A 26,748-nucleotide genomic window follows, 5' to 3' on the forward strand; every position below is an offset into this window, starting at 1 on the left:
AACATCTCTGTAGTATCAAACCATTGGCAATCTTACTAACCTCAATCTTAGTAAAATTTAGTGATAAAATTCACACTGTAATAACAAAAAAATTGTATTTGTAATGGAAGAGAACACAACTTCAGTCAGTGCACCCTCACCCCAAACCTACTGTTGAAGATTCATGGAGCTTCAACCAGCTACATGGTTGCTGCCATTGCTTTAATTAGACTGGCTCTAAAATATCCTGAGTGACTGAGAACTGTGAAATTCATACGAATGGGTTTATTTTATAACAGATTGGCATAAGCAGACTTGACAGCCTGTTTATAAAGGTAAAAACTGAAGCATTTGCATTAAATCTTGAAAGCTGTAAAATTATTCTGCTGTTCCAGGTAACATCTTCCAGCATTTGCTACATTAAAGCAGGGGATAGAGCTGTACCCAACCTTACAGACAGGCTTGATTATAGATAATGAATAGATTAAGGAAATACTTCCCCTTCCAGAAAGGATTCTGCATCCAAGGATTTGTTACTTTAAAATAAGGAATAGCAGCAGCAAAGAAAAAAAAATACCACTGAAATAAAGACAAAACAAATGTTTATTTATCAGTGAATTATGTACCAAGGCCACAGACACATGGTCATCTAGACTATGCCAGAGAAGCATCTGCCAGTTGTTTCATAAAATCACATAAAATCAGAAGAATGTTTGTGATTAACTATAAACATCAAGAACATTAGCTGTCTGCTTTCAGTCATTTTATAACTATAGATCCTAAAGCCATACTGTAAGTACACAGTCCAGCTTGATGTGCACCACATCCCTTTCTCAATGGCTAAGTATTGCAGCTTCAAAAGGTAGGAAATTACTATTAAGTCACCAAATACTAGGAAGCCTGTATTTCTTTGGGGTCTTTTTGGTAAGAACCTGTTTGAAACACCAAATGCAGATGTTTTTTCTAAACCATTATCAAGCATTAGGTTCACTAGTAGCAGAAAAAAAAAATTTACTCAATGCAAGACCTATCAGGAGGACAATGGCCTAAAAAACACAATTATTCACTTTTTCTTTTCTAGCTCACAACATAATCAAATGCTTCCTACAAAGCATGTTGAACACCCAGATTTATCAGAGATCTGTCACACAATTTCTGTTCTTTTTCTTCAGACTTCCCAACTCAAATGATCTGGTGTGAAATCTTTAGTTCTTGTGGCCAGACCTACATGAAAGCTTACCAACACAATGTGGATGTAATTTTTAGTTAACAAACTAGCCTTTGGATACAAAAGCTGGCACCCAAATCATGAGTAACAAGCAACACCCAACATTCTGTAGGGGCAGAGTGAGACAGAGCACATTTGTTACAACTGGAAAGTTGCAGAGTTGAAAAAACACCCTCACAAGAAGAATTAAGGACCAGAATCAAATACTACACAGTCACCATGAGGTCTAATGGAATTCAGTCTGAAATGGTGGGTGGGGGGAAATAAATAAAAATAAATTGAAAAAAAAACACATAACTGGTAATCAAGATCTCCAATTTTTTTCCTCATTTCAATGCCAGGTGAATCGGATTTCATGAAGTTACAGATGTCTTTATTCCAGCCACTAACAGAGTCTTCCTACCTTCCAACAACAAACAAGGTCTTTATTCAGCAATCATCGTATCTGTTCCAGGGAATGCAAGCCATGTTCCACTTCCTTTGAACTTTAAAACTGCATGCTCCATAGTCAGAATAGGCTTCTCTCAAGCTCCTTCTGTAGTTTAAGTGCATCACTTGGATAAAGTTTTACATGGATATTTTTTTCCAACCACTGAAATCATGGTAAAGGTAGAATAAACGGCATTCAACATGGAACAGTCTTTTGGTTGTTCAGAACTGAAGATCAAATTAAATTTCATAATTTGTCTGCCTCTTTTCCTTATTTGGAGCATGACAGAATCAGGCAAAGGAACAACTGGTTATCCTCTGCAATGAGTGGTTTTAATTAAAAGGTATGAAAATAAAGCTAACTTTCAAGTCTACAACACCCTTGAGAACACGGCAACAACTCATTCAGGAATTCTGTTCCAGAAATAGACACATTCAAAGACACAGGCTAAAACCCACTGTCAGCTGCACTAATGATAATTAACCAAAGCAACAAACATGGCATTTTGAGTAAGCAAGGTGTTGTGTCTTACCATGAATCTATGATAACTCATGGAAGTACTAACAGGGGTAAGAATTTTCTCTAAACACCGCTGAATATGCAGAATTCATGAGATAAGAAGCAAGTATTCCTCAAAACAAAATCCTTGGGAGTGAAATGACAAACCTCATTCTGGTAGAATTCCATACATGAGTGGCCTTTGTATCGTTAGATCTCTTCAGGCACTTGGACCCCATGACATACCAAACAGATGGGAGAGTCAAGGACCACTGCAGTTGGAGCAGAGTCCCAGCACTACCTGTGTGAATGCTTCCAAGTGCTCTAGTAAAGACAGGATAAGAAAGGAGGGCCAAAAGAGGCAGAATAACTTCTGGCCACACAAAAAGGATTTACTCTTCCTGAAATTAACGCATGAGGAAACCAGATACACTGCTTCAGAATAATGAAAAACACCTCTGGATGTAGTTGCAATTCCAGCAGATCTAGCTCCTGCCTCCAAGTCAATTGCCTATAACACTTATCGTCACTTGACTATAAAATGAAATCAACAGCCTCTTCTACTGAAATCAGCAGGGGATGAACAAAAACTAATCATATCACACAAGACCAAGTTTATGGCAACACATGTTTGAAGCCATACTGTCTGAGATTATCCCCATTTCCTATCTGTGCTCTTTGTAAACCCAGAGCCCTTACCCTTAAGCAAGCAATCCAATACTCACAGGAAGCACAGGCAGGAATCTATAGCTGTTGCTTTGCCTATTGGAAAGCCTGAGGTCAGTGTGGCTCCACCTACAAGATTAATAACCCTAAGATATTTCAAGATCACGAACTCTGCAGAAAACAGATGACAACTGAGGGAGAAACAAGCAGTTATGCATAGCCTCATCTGAAAATATTTATTTAAAACTGCTAATCTGAGGAAAGACAGAAGCAAACACGAATAATGCCCTTCAGAGATCTACTATTGTAGTAACCTCATCTCCTCCAATCTTTCCCACAACCAGAAAAGTAATTTCTGCTCTCTAATTAAAAAAAAACAAAAAACAAAACAAAAAAAAAACCCACCTCCCACAAAAACCTAGACCAGCCAAAAATCCCAACCCACACTTACAGACAGCAATTTTGCAAAGGTGAGTTAGTGTTATTTCTACAACATTCCTTCCCTTTCAGACAGTCTTATTAAATACACTAATATTTCATAAATTCTCAAAAACAAAAAAATCCCACTGCTGAATGAAAGAATTATGCTCCCACAGACAAGGCTAAGAAAATATTAATAAGAAATTCAGATACAGAAGTTAAGTATTTGTTGAACACTTTCATGGGCTTTTATTAACAGATGATTTTGATTTAAAGGGTTTGCTGTATTTTTCCTTCTTGAAACTGTTGAGAAAGCTGAAGTTCACAAGAGGTATAATAATTTCTAATATCACCACAAGTAGTATTTTTATATGTCAGCCATATAACCTACAGTCAGGCGATGCATATAAACCAAGTCCCCAGAGCTGGAAGGTCTTTTTTAAACCTTAATTATCTAGATGCATGACACTTTTACGTCAAACAGACTTGTCAGTTTTTGTGTTTGCTATACAAGTAGAACAAGAGCTGTTCTTCATTTCCTAAAGTCTCATGTTGAGTTAGCCAATTTATCCTAAAAGCAGTTGCCCTGAACCAGTTTCAGCATTCCTGCTGTTATTGAAACAAATAAATCTTTTTTAAGTTCTAATACTTTATTTCAGTAAAAGAGAACAAAAAGTTGCAGCCAGTTTCAGTTCTCAAATGCCAGCAAAGAACCTCAAGAAACAACGTATCTTTGGAAGCAAAATGTAAAATCTGCCAATCACTTCTACTAACAATCCCTTCCTTGATCATACCCATAGACCACATCATCTCCTGAACAGTACATTAAGCAGCAGTGAGCACATGCAAACAGAATCTTATTTCACAACACAGAACTCGGCAGTTAAAAATAGAGGAGAAAGACTTGGGTCAGAAGGCATCTATGCAAATCATGAGCTGGATTAAGTCCACAGAAGATGCAAACTCACCATTTCAGTAGGTATTTTCAAAAGATATGAAGAAATTTAATGTTACTAACAAATCTTTAGTGAAATTTGGTTGGAACTTACCAGAGAAATTCTGGTTACTTATGCAAACACAACTGTAGCATTCTGAATAATGGCATTTTCTGGGGCTTGGGGATTTTTGTTGGGAGTTCTTTGTTTGCTTTTAAATCATGCATGATGTGAAAATATTCATCTTGAACATGAATTTATGAATGAAACTTTACAACACTTCTACCTACAATACAACAGATTAGATGACCAAGAAGTACACCAACATACTAAATTTGAGTCTAGTAGTTCACATGAGTATTTGAACTTATGAACTAGCCCCTGCTCTACCTTGCTTTGCACCCTCTTACCAAGTGGGGGGCAGAAAGGACTCTCTCCTTCCCCCTCAAGCTCTTACTTCCTTTTCCTGCAGCACTATTAGAAAAATCTTAACCCCCTCACTCTGTAACAGGAAATCTCTTACCCTCTTCATCTCTTAAAAAAAAACAACAAACAAACAAAAAAAAACAAACAAAAAACCAAACAAGAAAACCCACTAAATCTTGAGAGGTTTTTTCATGGGCTAATTTATGCATGAGTATTCCTCTGCAAGCTTGGCAAAAAATTATCAGATTCCCTCTCAAATCTAACCTCTTTTATGTCTCATCACCCACACTCACCTCCTTTCTCCTCAAACTCCTACCACCACCACAATACCTTTGTGCTTGCCACAGTAGCAAACAAAATACCAGCTGAATGCATTTTCTTTCTGAAAGGCTATGGGGCTCATTTCTGCACTCAGATTCAGGAAGAATAACAGAAGAAAGGACAAAATAGCCATGGGAGAGAACGTATGCAAGAGTCTGTGAGAAGCACAAAAATTACTCAATCACCACTTGCACTATCCTCTTGGGCAGGAAGCAAAGCCATAGTATAGTTGCACCAGCAGCTCTCAGTAAAGCATAGTTATGAAATACTAATGACCTCTTCCTAGATTGGGTATTTTCATTAGAATGCATTGCAGGCAACTAGTTAGACAGGTTTGGGTTAGTTCTGCTGCTTCTTCTCACACATGAGCACTTAGTGTTTTCAGGATTTGCAGGTTTATCTAGTATTTAGGTTTACTTAACTATTGAGACATTATAGTGAAGCCTGAACACCTTCAGCCATTTTACCTTCCTCAAGATAGTAAGTTTCAGCAAGAAAAAAAAAGTAAGAAAGTAGGAAGAAAAACAGCTATTCAGACACCATCACTAGTAGAGACTTTCACAGAATCACAGAATAGATAGGGTTGGAGAGGACCTTAAGATCACCTAGTTCCAACCCCCCCTGCCATGGGCAGGGACACCTCACACTAAACCATATCACCCAAGGCTCTGTCCAACCTGGCCTTGAACACCACCACGGATGGAGCATTCACAGCTTCCCTGGGAAACCCATTCCAGTGCCTCACCACCCTGACAGGAAAGAATTTCTTCCGTATATTCAATCTAAACTTCCCCTGTTTAAGTTTTAACCCATTACCCCTTGTCCTGTCACTACAGTCCCGAATGAAGAGTCTGTCCCCAACATCCCTATAGCCCCCTTTCAGATACTGGAAGGCTGCTATGAGGTCTCCATGCAGCCTTCTCTTCTCCAGGCTGAACAGCCCCAACTTCCTCAGCCTGTCTTCATACGGGAGGTGCTCCAGTCCCCTGATCATCCTCGTGGCCCTCCTCTGGACTTGTTCCAACAGTTCCATGTCCTTTTTATGTTGAGGACACCAGGACTGCACACAATACTCCAGGTGAGGTCTCACGAGAGCAGAGTAAAGGGGCAGGATCACCTCCTTCGACCTGCTGGTCACACTCCTTTTGATGCAGCCCAGGATACGGTTGGCTTTCTGGGCTGCAAGCGCACACTGAAGCCAGCTCACGTTCATTTTCTCATCGACCAACACCCCCAAGTCCTTCTCCACAGGGCTGCTCTGAATCTCTTCTCTGACCAACCTGTAGCTGTGCCTGGGATTGCTCCGACCCAGGTGTAGGACCTTGCACTTGCCATGGTTAAACTTCATAAGGTTGGCATCAGCCCACCTCACAAGTGTGTCAAGGTCCCTCTGGATGGCATTCCTTCCCTCCAGCCTATCAACCGAACCACACAGCTTGGTGTCATCGGCAAACTTGCTGAGGGTGGACTCAATCCCACTGTCCATGTCAGCTACAAAGATGTTAAACAAGATCGATCCCAACACTGACCCCTGATGGACACCACTCGTTACCGGTCTGCAGCTGGACATTGAGCCATTGACCACAACTCTTTGTGTGCGGCCATCCAGCCAGTTCTTCATCCACCGAGTGATCCACCTATCAAATTGATGTCTCTTCAATTTAGAGACAAGGATGTCGTGTGGGACAGTGTCGAATGCTTTGCACAAGTCCAGGTAGATGACATAAACTGCTCTATCCCTGTCCATCAGTTCTCTAGCCCCATCATAGAAGGCCACCAAGTTGGTCAGGCAGGATTTCCCCTTAGTGAAGCCATGCTGGCTGTCACCAAGCACCTTGCTGCTTTTCATGTGCCTTAGCATGCCTTCCAGGAGAATCTGCTCCAAGACTTTGCTGCAGAGAAAGGTTCAGGATCAAATACATTGCTTTCTGATTTGGGTCAACATTTCTGTAATTTAGCCTGTCACAGGAATACATTACTAAACAGCAACTACAGCTGCAAACTCAAATTACTGACATTCAAGACAATCTCAGAGGAAATAAGATGTAAATACATCAATTATTATAGAATCTTAAATATCTTACAAGTATGAACTTGCATTGGTACACTCCAGTTTCACATTCAAGAGAGTATAATCCTTGCCACATCAATGAGTTGTCTCCCTCTTAACAGTAAATGTAATGGCAGTACTCACATAACCATTCCCCTGTGATTTTACTGCCAACATTGTTCATCTGCAGCATTTAGTCAACTTGAGTGCAAGTTTCATTTCCTGACACACTCATGCTATATGACTTCAGTAATTTAAGTTCTGTAGAACAACAATCTGGAGAGAAGAGTACACAAATTACTGCAGTGTGAATACTGATTTAGGAGATTAAGCAGATTAGCTTTGCCTTTCTACACTCAAAGTTTTCTACCACCATAGTGATCTTAGTAGTTAAGTGTGACCAGATGCAACCTCTGAACAACATAACGATATTAGCAGAAACCCCAACAGCAGCAAATCACCCCTGGAGAAAGCCTGTTTTTCCAATCAAGCTATGCCTCACAGCACACTACTTTTTCTCTTTTAATCAATATTTTTCCACTTCTGCTCCAAAAAGTAAGATTTATCAAACAAAAAATCCAAAACAAGCAAAAGCTTACATGGCCAGGACCACAGTCAGCATTCCTAGGTTAGGTGATACACTTGCCTTGGCTATATACTTCATTTTCCTTTCTCTTCCCATGCTCTAACTTTCAGTCAACTCGTGTGTGGATTTAGATGCTCTAAGCACTTAAAATCCACATTAGGAACTCTACATTGATGCTTCTGCACACCGGTATTAGTCCAAGGAGGAAAACAGACTCTCCTCTTCAGCTGCAAGCTTTTAGTACTCAAAAATTGGAGACAAAAGGGGGAAAGAAGATTTCATTTGTCTCCCCCCTCTTATGCCTGTCCTTTACAGGGATGTTTTCCGACTTGCATTACTATTGCTCGATTTCCAAAAGGGAATTCCATCTTTGGCAGCTCAGGTGAAGTCTGGTTTATACCAATTCTCTTTTCAGATTACTTCACTGTTAATGTATTTGTATCTTTCAAACAGCTACAAAGAATCCTTTTTTTTTTTTAATTAAGTGTATTACTATTCTAGCATATAAACCTACACACTTCATTCAGCTGATACACTGTACAACAAAGGGCAGTGGCAGACCTTTCATACTTGCCAAAAGATAACATGCCAGAAGGCACTGTCAGGGCAGCATCAGCTGCTGAGAAGGAGAGGAGCCTGAGAGCTGCCCAGGGTACAACTCCTGCCTCTTCCATCATCTTGGAAGCTGATCACTCGGTAAGTCTGTTCATTCCCCCCATAACAACATTAAAAAGCACATACCTGCTTTTTAAAAGGCACTTTGAAATATACAGATTAAAAGTATTACCTACATACTTACTTGGAAAGGAAAAAAAAAGCAATTTTATTTTAATAAACCAAATCCCAGGTGTGAGTCAAAGAAAGGTATCACATAGCCACAGTGTGAGAGAAAGCAACCAGCTTAGTTGTTTGTTTAAAGGTAAGCAGAAGCAGCAATAACTGGAAAGGTATTATTCACATGAAGATTTCAGCTTTTGCAAGCATTGTATCTGCTGTTGCTGCTACAGAACTAGGAACAGAGTGGCCTATTTTCTGTTTGACTCGTGCATCCCATTATTACTTGCACACTCCTGACTAGCCAACAGCAGTATCTTTTCAGCTTGCTGACTCATCCAAACCTCCTGCAGGTGAGCTGACATCCTGGTCAAGGAACAGAAATACTCTGTAGTGGCCTGGACTGACAGACTGATCTTTCCCAAAGAGTAAATGGAAATAACCAAACAAATCAAACAAATAGAATTTCCAACACTTACTTCATCCTAAAAATTGCCTCTCATATGATAAGGAGATACAGGAAATGAAACAACTAAGCACAACATTGTGACTTAAACTGTGATCAAAGAAGTGGCAAGGAGCTTCATGAGAGGTCAAAAGTAACATTTTCCTAACTGTGACTGGAAAAAAAGCATTCTTTTTTTACTGGACGAATGTGAACAAGTGTCAAAAAAAGTTAGCGAAAGCCAACATGATGTTTTGAGACAGCACACACACACAAATTCTAAAAGATTTTCAGCTGCATAAAAAGCTGGAAACTTCATACTGACTACTCAACTGGAATCACGAGGCTTAGTATTTCCCCTGCTAAAAGCCTCTGGTCCAGCTTCTGTGTACACCAAAATAAGTTTTGGTGGGTTTTTGGTTTGGTTTTTTTTTTGTCTTTCTGGACTACAGAGATATTAATGAAAACTTTTGCAAACCCAGGTGCCTAATTTAGGTAATACCTCTAGACCTTATCAGACCATACAAATACTACTGAAGTAAATGGAAGCTGCAGGTACTCAATATCTTTAAAAATATGCTCATGCAGTGCACGCAAATGTCACACCAACATTGTTCAAATCTGCCTATGAAAAAACAGAATAATAATCTTAAACTGTCATAGAAATCAATCAGCTCACTAGAAACATGCTCAAGTGATATTCTACTGAAGGCTGAAAAAGCCAAACTCAGCTGTTACTTTGTTGAAAAACTGCTTTTATGCCCAAGCCATTCACGGAGATCTAAGCAATGCAACCACTTTTTTTTTTTTACAAGCATTTTACCGAGCAGCTTGCCAAGCTCTGTATAAACACATTTTACTATTTCATAAAATTTATATGCCAAGTTTTTGAAACACAAAGTGACAGGCTCTCAGTGGAATTTCTGCAGAGCTACGAGGCTCTTATTGCCCTCAGCCCTCTTGAGACTGTAAATTGACTATAAGAAGCAAGTAGCCAGGATCTTTTTCTTTCACACAGGAATGCTTTGCAAACCTGAAATACTAAAACAGACTCTATGATCGGACAAGGAAGAATTTCTTTACACAAGGTTCAAAATCCCCCAGTGATCAGCACACTATAAATATGCAGCATTACTAGGTTTCTGTAGCCAGCAGTGGAAAAAGTTTCTCTCTGCCATTAAAGACCCCTTAAAGTGAAGAACTAATACTAAATATCCTCCACCCCACAGAGATATTTTAGCTGGATATTTTCATAAGAAAATCACCTTATCTCAAGGATTTAGGTTGCTTTCTAGTTTTCATCTAACTTGCTCACAACTTGCTTTCACTTGAAGTTACACAAAAGCAGCTGAGAGCAAACTCACCAGTGCCATAAAAAGAAAACCCAAATGAAGAGAGAATAACCTAGTTTCCAAGCTTCATGAAGTAAAAACTCTTGAGTATACAGTACAATTGCATTTGTGCCATATCATATCACATTTCAATCTATACTGCCTACTGAAACTTTCCACTTCCTTTACCAGACAGTTTTCTTATGGCTCCCTTTGATTATTCCCAGCTCTGACAGATTAGCTATCTTTTTACCATGATTACTTTTGCTTTATTATCCATCCATTTGCATTTATAACACTACTATTATTGTAAGGATTCTGAAGACATGTCCTTTATGGTGCTCTGCAGTATCAATGCAATTCTTGCAACGGCTTTCCATTGCCAATGATGCAAATGAAACAGGTATGTCAGAAACTGACATCTTCCTTTATTTTTTTTTCCATAAAATGGTAAACCCAAAGCTCTTCCTCTTCTATGCTGTTCTTAAAAGCAGTAACTTTAGAATTACCATATCAAGGAACAGCAAAAACAAACAAACAAACAAAAATTTAGCCAGTATTTTGGGTGTTTCTATTACCACTTCCTCTCTTATAGGCAGATAATAAAAATAAATGAAAACTTTAAAAAAAAGGACATGACTACTAAACCCACAAATATTAGAAGACCTCAGTGGCAGCTCTGATACCCACAAAAGATTTAACATTCCCTTTTCAAGTTAGCTATGCTCTAGTATTTTTAAGGTTGCAAAGCAAGCTAGTCAGAATCAGAGCTCGTTTTCCAGCATTTAATCCTCCACCTGACTTAGTGTGCTTCCTTTCAGTTATTAATCACTTTGATACTACATCCTCTTAACTCAAGTTTAAATTTTGAAGACACACATGAATGCTATTTACTCCTACAGAAAAATCCCTGACTTCTCAATCTAAAACAGCAGCAGTCATTAACCACTTTCAGAATTCTACTGAAAAAAATGCCATTTTTCTATAGTTGATCTTTTCTTTTTCAGTCACCTACAACAGAAGGCTTCTGCTCTTTAGCTTTCTGTTAGAAAGGTAATACCTCCAATTTGCAAGCATATTTTATCAAACTTTAAAGTATGCTTTGGACACTTATATAAATACAGTCCGTGTTTGTTCATTGTCCACATACAACAGTGAAAAAATACTTAACGGCCTTCTGAAATAAAAGGATTGTATCTGGAACCTGCACCTGCCCGAGAGCCTTACGCAGGCCTCAGGACTGCTCCTCTTCAAGAGCTGTACTGGCCAAGCAATCCCAAATTGCAATCTGAGTTCTCCCTTGCTCTCTTAACCACAGTACAGAGAAAAAGGCATCCATGGGACACCTATCCCATGGTGCTAGCTGTCTTCTCCCAAAGGAAAAGAAGAAAGCGTAGCTCAGCCACCGTACATGGGCTTAACGGCTAAACAACCTCAGGATCTAGCCAGTAGCCAGGTATTTGGGGATGCGGACAAGTGCCATGCTCTCACAGGGGAAACAGGTTCCGATGGAGACACACCTCCCACACACCTCTTGTGTAGGTACTGTCAGATGCTGCCAGCTCTGCCTGTTGGAGCCTCCCAGACAGGTCACCAAGCCAAGCCTGCCAGGCTCCGTCCAGCCTAGTACCTGGGGCTGGATCGGTGACCAACACACGCCCGGGGGTTTCTTGGACCACTTGGGTGCATTGGCCTGAACAGGAGAACCCAGGGAAAGGTGATGGGCAGCCAGGTGCTCCTCGCATCAAACTTGCTTGTTTCTCAATGCCCTGTAAGTTCTCAGATCAAAACGTCAAAGCACAAACGCAATCACACAAAAGACGAAAGCCATGACCTGAAGCCTGATATGAAAACCAAAGGAGATCCCACCGGCACAGCCTACAGACACAGCACCCCTTGCCTGCTACGCCAGCGTCGGGAGCGGGGGAAATGTGCAGAACGCGACGCGCCACCTCGGCCTCGGTCACGGGCGGGATGGAGGGCACGGGTTGGGGGCGGTGCGGCAGCCGCGGGGCAGGGGCGACCGAGCTCAGCTTCCCTCTCACGCGTCTCCAGGGCTCGGGGGGCACCCGCCGGCGGTCGCACACGCACTGCAGAGCCGCGGGCCGCTCCCCCCACCACGGGGCCAAGGCATCGGCGGCCCGCACCCGGAGCTGGGCGGGGGCTGCCTGGACGGGCTCGCGTTCCGGCCCCTGCGCGCTGCCAGAAACTTTCCACGGAGGGGAAGGGGACAGGGCACAGACGAGAGGAGAGCTGGGGGGGGGGGGGGGGGGGGTACGGGAGGAAAGGGGTGTCCCGCCGGCCGCTTTCGGCGCGGCCCTTACCCGTCCTTGCGACGGGCCTTGTAGACGTGCCCGTAGGTGCCTCTGCCCACTTTGCAGCCTTCGTACTCGAACAGGTCCTCCACCCGCTCGCGCTCGGCCGCCAGCTTCGACTTGAACTCGTAGTCCATGTCTCACCCATGGGCGGGGAGGGACGGACAGGGGACACGGCGGCCGGATCAGCACCCCTGGCTGGCAGAGCCCCCTCCTGGCGCCGCCATTTCCGGGGCTCGGCGGGCGGGCGAGGGGTTGGAGGGCGGGCGGAGGGGGGGCGGTTTGTTTTTGTTTTGGTTTGGGGCTTTTCGGCGGGGGGAGGGGGCGCGCTCGGCCGCCACCCGCTTCAACTGGGCTCCTCGCGGCGCTGCGCGGGGGATGCCGGGAGTCGTAGTGCGGCTGTGGGAGCCTGCCCCTGCGAGGAGGGCGGGATGCCGTGGCGGTAGAACTACACCTCCCGGCATGCCCCGGGACGCCCTGGTTAGGCGGCGTCGGCGCGCTGCGCTCCCCGGAGACAGCGTTTCAGCGGCCCTTGGGGACTTGCTGACTCTTCCCGTTGAGGGCAGAGGCGGCAGCGATGAGCGCGGCTCACAGCTCGGCCCCTCCCCCTCGAGCTACGGCCCGCCCAAAGCAAACGGCTCCTCAGCGGAGCGGCGGCCTCACGTGTGTGCCGGTCCGGCGGGGCTGCACTGCAGGCCCACGGCCGTTTGGAGCCAAACGGGAAGGAGGAGCGGAAAGCGGCAGTAACCTTTATGCGACTCCCGTTCCATGTTGGAAACACGGATCCTTGCAAGGCGGATGGATGTAGTCAGGAGCTGCTGAATAGTTCACAGTGAGGATCGCAGGGGCAAATTGCAGTGTTTGCATCCAAATACGAACTCGGGCTTATTGCTGAGGCTTTCAGTACAGCAAAGCTATGTCCCTTCAGCCCCGTGCAAAGAGTTTTTAAGCCAAACATGATGCTACTTTCAGGTTCAGATTTCATGCTAAGTATTTTGAGATGATGGAAATGTTTAGGCATTTTGGAATTATGTCGTCTCAGGTTTTTCTTGGTGAAAAACAACACTCTCTGCACGTGTATTTGCATTACGGAAGCACCACACAGAACTAACAAAATACCAAGGTTATATCCTGTCATGCAAGCAAGTAATAATCCCCACCTTCTGTATTCAATCTTGGCTAATAACAGCAGCAAGTAAGTGAAACAGAATGAAATCAGAGAAGTGTAAAACCAGAAGCTGTCCATATACAGAAACCGTCTCGGTTCATCACCTGCCCAGCCAGCACTGGTTACCTCAATGGAAAGTTCTCCCACTGCCTGACACTGTATGGGAGGGACTGGCGAGCTGGTGAGAAGCTGTCAGTGCTGATAAAGCAAAGGGAGGGGTCAGCTGCAGTACGAGGTAAGGTACTGTATATGATTACTAGTGCATAGCTAAACTGTGAGGTCCTAACCAGAAATTTGTTTCTCAGCGAAGGCAGAAGGAGTGTAACCATTTTGAAGTGATTATTTCCTCCAGAAAGTAATAGATGATTCAGAATTTCCCTCGCGCCAGGTAAACAACAACCTAAATTCTCAGAAAACTTAATCACTCCTTTACCAAAGTAATATTTTCCAGAGAACTACAAGTGCTTTTCTCTGCAGTTGCAGGTACAGAACAAGGCCTGATCATGATCTGGCAAATTTCCTGAGCACAGGAGAGAGAACACCATTCAGTGTCAGCATTAAAGACATTTGCTAAAGTTAGAGCTTTAAATTTTGCAAAGTGTCTACATCTTTGTGTCCCTTTCTTCTCAGTGTTGGCTTTGACTACTAGGTGACCAGACTTAAAAGGGCAAGCATGTACCTGTAGAAGGTTATGCTACCCATATATATTAATTCAGTCTTAAAGTCATTAGGAATAAGGACTACCTTGCAGTTGGTAATGATAAACTCTTCAAGTAGTTCCCATTTCCCTCTTGGACCAAAGAAATAGCTGTTACTGCCCATTTTCATTACTAAGGTTTTCATTTTCTACTCTTACAATTCCAACATTTAATGAAAAGATTGTTCTTCACTGTTATTTATTGTATGTCCACAGCACAGGTGAGAGAGGGTTAACAGCACCCCTGGTTATGGAAGCCCAGCTAGGCTGGCATTTGTAAGCCAAGACAGCTTAATTTCCCTCTACCCTATGCTACCTAGCTCCCTAGTGTTGTAAGCACCCCTTTTATCCTTTCTTCCACAAACTGATCATTGTGAGTAAGAGTTTTGGCCTTTGCTGCTGCTGCTAGGAGGCTGTCTGAGAGAAACCTCTCTAACAGCTGGAAGACTTTTTAAAATTTCAAACCTACAATTCCTGTGACCAGTCCACATCCATCTTTTCTTTCTCTTCAAATACTGTCCTGAAGTAGCCTTTCTTGCTCTCCTGTGTGTATCCCCTGCCAAAAGTGTTTATAGATAGCAATCTCATCCCCACATAGCCTTTCTTTTGCTGGACTAAACAAACCATGCTTTTCTCGTTTCCTTCATGAGCCCCCCCAACAGAAGCTGGACTGATGCAAAGCTAGTTGTGGAAAACACACAACATGATCTGTGCCCTGGTTCCTTGTCTTGTGACAAAGCCCTGCTTCTGGTTTCTGAATCCTTACATTTGCCACATAAAAGCCACTGAAAGTGTAGAATCAACTAAGCAGCTCCAAGTGTAGGTCATCTCAGAGGCCAGTAAGAATGAGGCTGCCTTCTTATAATGCAGAAGTTTTATCAATCCATGGTTAAAAGATGGAAAATGGGCGCATTTGTTTCCTCTTGAGGTTGGAGCACATAGCAGGAATCCACTTCAAGTTCATGAAGGTGGAGAAAACTGTTTATACAGGCACATGCTGTCAGTCCTGTTTGAGAACAGCTTCCTGACATCTCCTCTCCAGGTGGGTCCCAGAGGAGGACCAGTGGCAGGCAGCTATTTACAGAGCAGAGATGAATCTCTGAGTAGTGGCAAATGGGCTGAGAGAAGGAGGCAGAACAGTACCATGACATTACCATTGCTCTTCCATGTTTGTAGAATGGTTATGACACTGGTAATACATATTTAATGGCATTCACAGAGGTTTATAAAGTGTTTTATTGTATTATTCAATTCTAGTCAGAAGGGAAATTACTGTGATGTTTTTAATACTTAATGCCCTATCATTTGTTAATTGTGCTGATGTAGAATGTCTGAGTAGCCCCACCAAAGAAAATAGAAAATGACAGGCTTGCAGATTGCAAGCATGATTTTTTTCAGCCTGCCAGCCTAACTGAAGATGCTGGGCTGTTGCTCATTCAAATCACCATTTCTTCTGAATGTCAAGTCACTGCATTCTCTCTTCATATATTAGTGAGACCAAAAAATGTGTGTGAGTTTTGTTCTGTTTTGGTTTTGGGTTTTTTATTTTTAATTTTTCTAGGCCACATCTGGAAGTATTTGCACCTTTTCTTAACTTACTCTCTCTGTAAGCTTTTACTTGTTAACCCAGTGGGAAATTTGGGACTCTTATGGATCAATACAGCATTTTTTCAGTAGATCTTTAGTGGGACATTAATAAACATACACAAACAGTGTTTACTGACATCAGTCACATTTAAGCTGATGTTGCTTCACTTAAGAGTGAAAGAATACACCTCAGAAGTCTGAGGAATAAGAGTAGAGAAAATTCAGAACAAATATGGGTCCCACATGAACTGTATTATCATCTTTACAGAAGCAGAGAAATACAGTTCTATTCCAATAAAAGTAGAAATATACTAATTTTTATATACTAATATATAAATATACTAATTTTTAAACATATTAATGTAAGAATGTGAATAGCCTAATAAAAGCAGGATAGTATGCCAGACAATTTCTCATAGGGGTGGATTAGAAAGTCTTCTACTGGCTGCAAGTTCATACATTGTCATTCCCAGTAAAACTCTGAATTTTGGAATCTTTTATGTCAGTTAACTTCTAAACACTTATTATAAAACTATTAAGATTATTTTACAGGTTTAGAAAACAAAGTACATTACTAAGAGGCGCTACCAAGATTTTACAGTAAGTCTAGAGTTCATGCTAGGAACAGAATATGGGAGTTCTGACTTCTGCTCTCATTATATAATTATTTGGCTAGCTTTGGTTTTGGTTTGGTTTTTTAATTAATTTTTATAGCACCATAATCCAAATAGTACTAAAATAGAAACCTTGTACTGCTTTTCTTGAGTGTAATCCAAGAACCTGATCTCAAAATAGGCTGTACTGTTTTTCCTCATGATTTTTCCTGAGAAAAAAGAAAACCCTCACAAAATCACAAAAGCTATTACCTACTTTCTCTTTATGGACTGGTCAGATTGAGCAGTTACATAATATAACCAACAGAATTCAGCATTCAGCCACTAAAAACAGTAGGACACAGCAAAGTAGAAGTGAAATAATCCTGCATTGCATGGTGTGCCACAGTTTATCATTGCACAACTACAATTCAACCTGATCGCTGACCAACTATGTATAACCACGTGTATATCTTAGCATATCACTCCCTGTAAATTGTGAAGCAAGATGCATGAGCTTATTTCATTTGCCGTATAGCATGCAGTGTAGTGTTTAAATTTGTCAGAAAAAAAAAATCCAAAAAGCTAGAGGATACTATCAACAGCCATTGCATTCCCATTTGAGAATCAGCGTGACAGCTGGTTTAGAGTGCCAGCCAATACCTCCAAAGCAGAGATGCAGAGAAAACCTTGATTTCTAAAAATGTAGTTGTTGCCCATTATGGAGAAAGCATAAACTCTAATTCTGAATATAGCAGCCAAACTTTGCATATTTTGAAGCTGCACTGTTGGTGTAACTGAGCTTCCTTGGCTTTGATGATACACATGCTTTCAATCCACCGGCATTGTTGGCATTCTTATTCCAGCACCACCATGTTCCACCTGCTCTATTTCCTTGCTAGTTGTTAAGGCTTTCAGAGGCTAAAATAATTCTAAATTTGCCTGTAGAATCCACTAATCTTTTTCCATGAAATGAGAAAATCAGTAGCATGTAATGAAAAAGGAAAGATGTTTCTTTGATTCACAGAATCCTAGACTGGTTTGAGTTGGAACGGACTTTAAAGATCATCTAGTTCCAAGTCCACTGCTATGGATAGGCACACCTTTCACTAGACCAGGTTGCTCAAAGCCCTGTCCACCCTGGCCTTGAACACCTCCAGGGATGGAGCATCTACAGGTTCTCTGGGCAATCTATTCCAGTGCCTCACCAGCCTCATAGTGAAGAACTTCTTCCTAATATCTGATCTAAATCTACCCTCTTTCAGTTTAAAACCATTGCCCCTTGTCCTATCCCTCCATGCATTGCTCCCTCCATGTCTTTGTAGAAAGTCTCTCTCCAAATTTCTTGTAGGTCCCTTTAGGCACTGGCAGCTGCTCTAAGGTCTGTCCAGAGACTTCTCCAGCCTGAACAAGCCCAGTTCTCTCAGCCTGTCATCACAGGAGAGGTGCTCTAGCCTTTGGAGCATCTTCATGGCCATCCCCTGGTCTCGCTCCAACAGCTGCACGCCCCTCTTGTGTTGGGAACCACAGAATGCAGTACTGCAGAGGAGAGAGCAGAGTAGAGGGGGAGAATCACCTCCCTTGGCCTGCCAGTCATTATTCTCTTGATGCAGCCCAGGATACAGTTCGCTTGAGGAATATAAAGGAGGATACATCAAAACTGCACTGTCTGATAGCTTTCTGAAGTTAAATCCATTCCCACAGAAGAAACCGAACTGTGCTAAACAGATAACCCAAACCATATCAAGTTCTACTGTTAGGCTTCCAACTTTTTCCATTGGATATAATAAGTTTTATATCACTTTATCAGCAAAATTCATCCTAAAGACAAGCTATGGCTATAAAACAGTATTTCATGACAAGTCTATAGAACATATCTAATATATAGAGAACTATTATAATTTAGTGTTGCTCCTAGCCAAATAGTGATGTCTTATTACAAGTGTTCTCAGCAGCAAACGTTCAGAAGTGCTTTAATAAATTGTCTTTGTACAAGAAATAACAAACTTCAGTTATACCAAGTGCAATTTATATATAAGAAAATCTTTGAGTGATAAAGACAGTTAGATAATGAAATTGTCTGGAGATAATGTGTAATCATTAGACTAAAACTGAAATAATTAGATATTTTTAAGAAAAGGTTAGATAAAACTATTTTAGAAGTTTTGTAGGTAAGGTAGCATTACCATGATGAGGAGAGTAGCTAGAAATTAGATTTCTTGGTTTTCTTTCCAGCCCTATTTTTCTATGAGTTTGTTATTCTATATGACATAAGAAGCCTCATTTCATGGACTAATCAGTTAAAAGACAAAACTCAAAAGACAGAAGTGAACTGTGAGGTTTTGTGACAGAAGGATTATCCCACAAGGATTTGTACTGAGTTTGTAAGTGAACTGGGAAAAGGAATAAATGATGACGTGACAACATTTGAAGAACATGTTTGATAATTCAGATCTAAAGCTGATTGGAAATACACAGGCTCCCACAGCACTGTGTGAGTAGCGATAGTTGAAAAGCAGTGTTCCAGAGTGCAGTGTAATAAACATGGAGGAAAAACACACAGATACGATGATGACTTCTAAAAGCTAGTGTCAGTCATTAAAACTCTTGAAGTCACTGTGAGCAGTTGTATGAAAAAAGGTTCCATTCTCAGAGGTGGTTAATAGTACAAGAAAGGTAAACTTTTTTAGAAAAAGGATAAGGAAAGAAATATAAACCACAGTACTACATACAACTGTGGTGCACTGCTTGCATATTGTTGTCAGTTCTAGTCACCTCATCTCAGAATCCATAATTAGGATTAGTAACATTCAGATAACTAAAACTCAAAAATATTAAATGGCAAAATGATGGGATACAAATACATTAGCAGCTTTTAAATACAAAATACTGTCTCTGTTTTAGCACTTCTGAAGGACTCATGTTACTGGAAGCTGGGAAGGCACACAGAAGAGATTATTGCTGTCTCCTTGCCCTTTTTGTATACTCTCTCATCATGTACTAGATGGGCCTCTGGTTCATCTACTGCAGCCATTCTTATGATCCTACAAGAAGAGGCTAAATACATTTGGATTTTTTAGCTGGGAAAATAAGTTATTGGAGGGGGGTGATAAATGATTTAAAAAAAAATTTAGCCAAAAAGCATATTTAATTAATACTGTGTCATTTGTGGCTATTGTGTACCAGAGGAAACTTCCAGATCAGGAATTCACCAGAACGCAATTTGTTAGAATCTGAGGAGATGGATGTGTTAACAGAAAAAATGAGTGATCCAAGAGCTGAATGCCTCCTGCCTGTGAATGATTTTGTGCTTTGTGAAACTATGACAGAATTAGATTCAAGAAAACCTAGGAAAATATTGAGGCTAAGAGCCTCAATATTTTGCTGAAGTTCTGGTTTTCTTATTTCCACCCTAATTTTATTATTTCCTAACTCCATCCTTGCCTCAGTGGCAAAATCCTACATTATCTAGATTCCAGAACTGTATTTACAGCCAAATAGGAAATGACGGCATTGGCTGTTGGCTCACAACGCTGAAGAAGTTGAGCAACTCTGAATTTTAAAGGAAAGCCAGATGGTTTAATGAGAGGAGGAACAGGAGTTCCATTGTCCTACATGGTTTTTATTTCTTTGAGGACCAGGTTTTCTATATGTAATGTAAGGCACAATATTTCTACATCCTTAGGAAAACTTCTGGATTCAAGTATTACTGAAAATATTGGTTAGCTTTACTAGCTATGTCCATTGACCAGTAAAAAATGTGCTGTCAGCCAAATTTCAGCCTGAAAAAAAGAACTGACCAAAATCTTTTTATACTTCAGGCTATGATCTTGCCAGTACAACTTGGAAAAAAAAAAGAGATTATCCTGAGAGAAATACCTAGTGCTAATGCCTTATATAGAAAAGACGAAGCACTGACTGTTGAAGCAAAAAATACTTTACACCCTTACCACAGACATCAAAAATTTTATTGTCAAACCCCTACAGTGCTTCTGGCTGGATAAAATACCATGGAAAAGGTGACTGTGACTTTAGCCTCACAGAAGGTGCAGAAACAACGGTTGATGGAAGGGAAATATGGGGATGATGCACACAAAGAAAATCACTAGCTGCTCTTACTACAGAACATGAGTGCCCTTGCTGCTGAGTAAGACTTCTTGTCACTAGTTTCTGTCTTTTCCTCACTCCAATTTTACACAGTAAAATTAAGGCAATCAAAACTATTAAATTAGTTTTAATTCTAAGCTGAAGTACTTTCAACTGCCATGTTAATGTTTTTTTGAAGGATAAAGTGCCCTTGGTTCCCTGTAGCCTCTGATAGTATATTGTGTCTGGTTGGGATGAGGTTAATTTTCTTCATCGCAACCTGTATGGTGTTGTGGTTTAGATTTGTGACCTAAACAACGTTGATAACACACCAGTGTTTTAGCTACTGCTGAGCAGTGCTTGTACAGCATCAAGGCCTTCTCTGTTTTTCATCCTGCCCCTGCAGCAAGTAGGCTGACATGATCTGACCAGTGAGATACTGCTTGCTATATAACATCATGCTCAGTGATAAAATTGGGGCGGGGGGGAGTTTTTGCAAAGTTGCCATTGCTTGAAGACTGGCTGGGTACCAGTCTGCTGGTAGGAGATGATGAGTGAGTGGCTTTCCACAATTTATTTGTCTTTTTTTTTTTTTTCTTTTTTCTTTTCTTGACTCAGGAAACTGTCTTTGTCTCAACCCATGCATTTTTCTTGCTTTTGCCCTTTGGAGTCTCTCCCACATCCCACTTTGGGGGCAGTAAGTGAGCATCTAGGTGGGTGTTTAGCTGTTGGCCATGGTCAACCCACCACCTATAGGAAAGCCCTAAGGTAAGAATGAGATGGGATGCAGCTTACTAGGCTAATTGCCATGCCTCTCATCTTTTACTCTGTATGTGGAAACTACCAAATCCTTTTTATTAGGACTGAGTAGAAGAAGTCACACGTCATTTTCTCTTCCCCAGCTACTAGTGCCAGCAAGAAGACAGTATGGATTATTGTTTACCCCTGAGTCTGTTGAAAACCTTATTGTTACCACCAGAAAAATTACATCATATATGTTTCAATTCTTGGGTCCATAAAGTAGGAGTAATAACATTTAGATATCCTTAATGGATTATCTCAAATCTAATTGGTAACTTTGGATACTCTGATTATTAACCATTATTTTATTGCTATTATTTTATTGTAAAATGATAGTTGCTAGCATAAACAAAACTTTCTTCATATAACCTATTGAGTCTATCACTTGCGATGGAGTCTGTGTATAACACAAAACACAAGGAGCTGTAACTTTAGTATGCTTGGTTTAGAAGCAAGCATGCTTGAAAAAGAAATAATTATGATATCAATGGCAACAGAAACAATAGCAGTAGACTAAAATCAGATTACCAAATTGTTCTCAGGAGTGAAGTCCTGAACGCTGTATGTAATGAACTGGATGCTTATGGAAAAGAAGATAAACAAATATAAAGAAAGTTTGTTGAAATGGTGACTGTTGTGCTGGTGTGCTGGTTAGACTAAGAATGTACTTTGGGTGGTAAGTTCATTTCAGTCTGCTTAATTTTGATGTGTCACTTTCGACTCAAGTCATTCCCAGGTAGAGAACAAGTTGTGTTTTTAAGAGATGGCAGGAATTAAGCCCTGATTTCCATTCTTCCTCCTTTCCCAGTGACCACAGCTCCAGCTCCCTGCCCATCATGAGTCTTCATTTCCCCCAGTGTTCACAGCTCCCTCCTCCTGCCTCCCAGCTACCAGGCAGGTGAGAAACAAGGAGATGTGGTTGCTTTTGAGTTAGGTATGTACTGGCTTACCGCAAACTAAACATCATAAATAATGTTAGAGCTCCAGCAACAGCCTTTCAGTCACAGTAATAATCGGAAGGAAGTAGTCTTTCCTCTACTGAGCGGTTACATTTCATGAAACTTGGAGGAACTTCATAACCTGAAGTTTTCTATTTCTGCATCAAATGTAGTTGAAATGAACTTATGGGTTCAAAAGTTATTAAAGGGTGTCTGATAAGATACGTAGGCAAACAGCATATCACCTAAACCCTGTTTCCTGAGGCTCACAGAGACAATTCTCAGCAGTTCATGAATAAGGTTTGAGGATGAAAAGTCTGACTAATATGCAAAGTATCAGTCTTGGGAGCTTCCATACCATTTACAACATTCAAGAGAGATCTCCAAAGCCATTTAGTGGCAGCACAGCAGAAAAAAATACACTAGTTTTGAATTGTTTGGATTAATACATTAATTAGTAAAGCCTGGCAGACAGGCATAACATGTCTTTGTTCAGTGTTTCTGCTCCAGCAGCGAGGCATCATCTCCCAAACATATAAAATTGTAGTTTGCTGTCAGAGCCTAAGGGGAGAGGGGACATTTAAAAATAAAATTAAAAAAAAAAAAAGTATTCATAGGTCCATACCATACAACTCTACTGAATGCAGTATTTTCACTGCCTTTCAGACTTCCTGCATATGAAAGACCTACTACCTGAACATCCACAGATAAGAATCATATGGTTGTGTATGTATGAGTTGATTTTCTGCCTCACATTAAGTGCATTCTTTCTTAACATTTCCAGATTCCTAGACTGTATCAGACAGAAATTCAGATACAAAAAAACTACTGAACTGGGTTGGGCACAGTGCAGGTAACATGATACCTGTTCTAAAGTCTGATAAAATTGCATGCTTTCTTTTGTGTGTAATCTCTTTTCCTTTATATCACTTAAATATTGATACCACGTGTCATCATTATCCCTCTCAGAACTCATTGAAGGGAGTTGGGGGGGAAGGCAGACGTCAAATTGACCTTGATTTGACTTTGATGGAATGAAGACAGAGATATGAACTGAACTGAGTGACATTAAAAATGAACTTGTTTTTGTCTGTCAATAATTCAGATTTCATTAAGACTAAATCAGGTCACTGAAATGTTAGGAAAAGCCATCTAGTGTCAAAAAGAGGTTTAAGAAGAACTTAATGCCTAAAAGCAATCTAATGGCTATACCAATTCTGGATACACTGAAAATCAAGGACTAAATCTGCTCAGTTACTGATGTAGCAGTAGCGCAGAGACTATAGCTTGTATTGGTCAGGCAGCAGGGCACATAATGTACTTACACAGAGGAAGGAGCTAACAAAGAAATTCTGCACATCTATATGAGAAACAATATTGAAAATAAGGATAAAAGATGGAGGAAAGCCACAGAACTTGAGGAATTTTATTTCCCAGGTCAAACTGTTCATATAAGAAGCAGAGCTGTGGCCACTGCAGAGCTTTCAGCAGGTCAAATCCCATATTTCCTACATACAGAAGCTATATGGACTTAATTCAAGCAATTTTAACTGCATTATCTCACATTTTTTGTGTGGTCTCTCTTATATTGACTTAAAACTATTTTTATCTGTCAGACTTATGACAATACCTTTAGACCATAAGCATGAATTAAGCTTGCAAATAGTTGCTTCATTCAAAGTCGTTACTACTCCCCAGCCAGCTGTTCACCAATGACCTTTTGCAAAAAGCCACTTCCACCCTCAGTTCTGCCAGCCTGTGCTCAAATGGGTCCCTTGGTGCCAGTGAGGCTGGTGAGTGACCTCAGTGAAGTGTCCAAAGGGCACCTACAAAATAGGTATGGGTACAGTAACCTGCTGCTGGATGGTGACAAATAGTGAGACATTGTATCTTCATCTGTTCCAGGAATGCTGCGATGGAAACTGCAGTCTGCTGCCCTGTTGATGGCTAAACCTGTATAAACAGGTCTGAACCATTCTAAAACTTCGATTGCACACAGCCTTGTGTACTGTACTGTTCTTGCTATATGGATTTGAAAATCCTACTAACCTGGAAACCCCCTTGTACAAACATATTTATAGCATTCTAAAGGGTTTGTTTTAACTGATGTGATATCTGTATAAATTTATCTCTAATACAATAGCTATTTTATCATAATCTACAGCAGGAAGTTGTGCTGCATCCTGAGCCAATATATAAGCACAAAAGAAGATTAGATCTTTATCTACATCTTTTCTTTGTCATTCTCACAAGCCCATTTTAATTTAATTTTATCTAATCATACTGTAATGTAAAGTAGTGCAGTATTTAAGTGGTTCTAGGAGGCCTTTATTAGCTTAATGGAGAAAACACCAAAAAAAAACGCTGAGCAGAGCCAAATGAACTGCAGCAGAGCTGGGAGGGACAGACTGTAAATTATCATATTGTTCCTGTGCTATATGGCATAGAGTGTGCCACACTGAGGAGTGCTAATGGCTTCAGCTGTAGCCAGGACTCCTGAATGCTTTTTTTGTGGCACTTGAAAGGATACAACTTGAAACCAAGTAAACCAGCAGATTAAGTGGATAACTTGACGTTAAAATCCTTCAGTCCCAACATTGTAATTATTATTCAATATATTTCTAAATTATGCTCCTTATTTAAAAAAAATCTGCCTTGAGAAACCTCCCAGAAGTCATTACTACATGCATAAATACATAGCATGTAAAATTATATTTTTCTAATCATAAGATTGCATTAACATGGTAAGGCTGCTTACTCTATTCTTCTACGTGTACATTTACTTTGTGGGTGTGCTTTATAGCAGCATTGTGTGTTATGTGCTTTACAACTGGTGAATTAGTGCTTGAAGTGTGACCTTCAGGTGCAGTTTAGCACCATGCCTTCTGTGTGTTTCTATATCATTGTAAGGGTCTGCCCTTCCCTTTCAGTTCACCTGAATCATGAATTCCTCAGAACTTAACTTTCTGCTGAGTGGGGTGAGTTGTAAAGCTATACAGCGCACAGCAGACCTGGAGAACCAATACTTGCAGACAAGTAGTGCATATTCAAGTACTTGCCAATGCCTGTGGCCCCATGGTGGCCAAGTAATTCCATACTGTGGCCATCAGACACCCAAATCCTTAACGGTGTAAGAACTGAGTGACAGTCTTCCCAAAGGCAGCATTACTGAAGAAGAGTTAGGGACTCCAAACTTAATAAAAGCTCCACCTAGGCACTCTACATATCTTGGGAATGCAAATATTTTGCAGCATGCTGATCCTGGTAGGAGGTTCCTTCTTTGTAATCTTATAACAAATCCAAATCCAATCATTTTATCCTGTGGGGCAATTTCTGCATGAAAATAGCAAACTCTGATATCTTTCTTAGTCAGAAGATTTGAAGCTTAAGTCATTCTGAAAGCTCCACTATAACGAATACAAAAAAGAAAGAGCCTGCTAATACAAAAAATAGCAAGCCCAGCATATGCAGGCAAGAACCTTAATTTCTTTATTTGAATTATTTAGATACAGCATTAAAGCAATTTAGACAATATATGATCTTTCTTATGTCTTAAGACATGAATCTATCTATTTTTCTAGCCAAGATTCAATTTACTGGAATGAAAACATTTTAACAGACAGGTTAACAGACACATTTAAAATGAAAACATTTTAACAGACACAAAAAGAGGTGTCAGGAACTGACATTCTGATAATGATGGTGCACTGTGTAAGGGTATCCCAGAGTAGAGGTAAATCCTGGGTCTGCACACTGACAGGCATAATAGTCACTTAATCCTGGTGGAGTTAATGAGATTACCACTACCCTTCCCTGTTTCTCCCCTGGTATCTTTTTGCATGAAGTCTGTCAGGGAGAGTTTGATGGAAAATGTACATGTCTTCCCAGCTCAGGAATCAGAAACCCATAATAAGGACCCTGAAGATGAACTATCCCTGACGCAAAAAAATTGCACTTCCAATTAAAAGTAAAGACAAAAATAAAACTTGGCATGCACACTGTGTCAGAAAAGGTTTGACAGAACGTGACTCCAAATTGCTCAGCAGCTCAAAACAACTGGACCATTTGGTACTCTGAGTTTGTAGGCTACAGCAGCTCCCATCACTGCTGCACTCTCTTGATTTGTAAAGGCCACTCTGTACCATCACACTTGTTGATAGAAAATAAGGGAGTGGTATATCCCTTTATTTCAAAACAGATGATCTCAGCTCCTGGCAAATTTGACGTGTGTTTCTCACTGCCCAGAGTTCAAGTAGATCAACGTGTGGCTGTTCTGTACCAGGGACCACAGACCCCGAGCCTTCACATTATCCCAGCGAGATGCCTATCTCCTACTTCAGTGGCATTTATGCAGAAAATGCGGGAACGCTCAGAAGCTGGTCCAGGGTGTGTCCCTGATACACATAAATACCTGGTAGCTGTTTGCATAAAGTCTCACAGACTGCGTTAAATCAGTACAAGGAGCAACACGCCC

The 26,748-nt window shown here is 40.8% G+C and overlaps 1 protein-coding gene and 1 long non-coding RNA gene across 2 annotated transcripts in view; one reads left to right on the plus strand and one right to left on the minus strand.

Moving 5' to 3' along the window:
• CDK19 (cyclin dependent kinase 19) overlaps positions 1–12,838 on the minus strand; it is a 128,757-nt gene extending 115,919 nt beyond the window's left edge. Inside the window, exon 1 of the mRNA XM_057413225.1 lies at positions 12,414–12,838. Within this exon, the coding sequence (XP_057269208.1) occupies positions 12,414–12,541 (128 nt within the window). The 5' untranslated portion in view covers positions 12,542–12,838. The remainder of the gene's footprint in view (positions 1–12,413) is intronic.
• An 887-nt stretch (positions 12,839–13,725) lies between these two features.
• Positions 13,726–23,517, plus strand: LOC130601290 (uncharacterized). The gene is made up of 4 exons (XR_008972634.1): positions 13,726–13,807; positions 21,154–21,303; positions 22,203–22,270; positions 22,941–23,517. It is a non-coding gene; the product is annotated as an uncharacterized LOC130601290 (long non-coding RNA).
• Positions 23,518–26,748: the final 3,231 nt, after the last annotated feature.

This window comes from Pezoporus wallicus, unplaced genomic scaffold, assembly GCF_028554395.1.
Source record: "Pezoporus wallicus isolate ANWC-B61680 ecotype Strahan unplaced genomic scaffold, APGP_CSIRO_Pwel_v1 contig_7505, whole genome shotgun sequence".
Lineage (NCBI taxonomy): Eukaryota > Metazoa > Chordata > Aves > Psittaciformes > Psittacidae > Pezoporus > Pezoporus wallicus.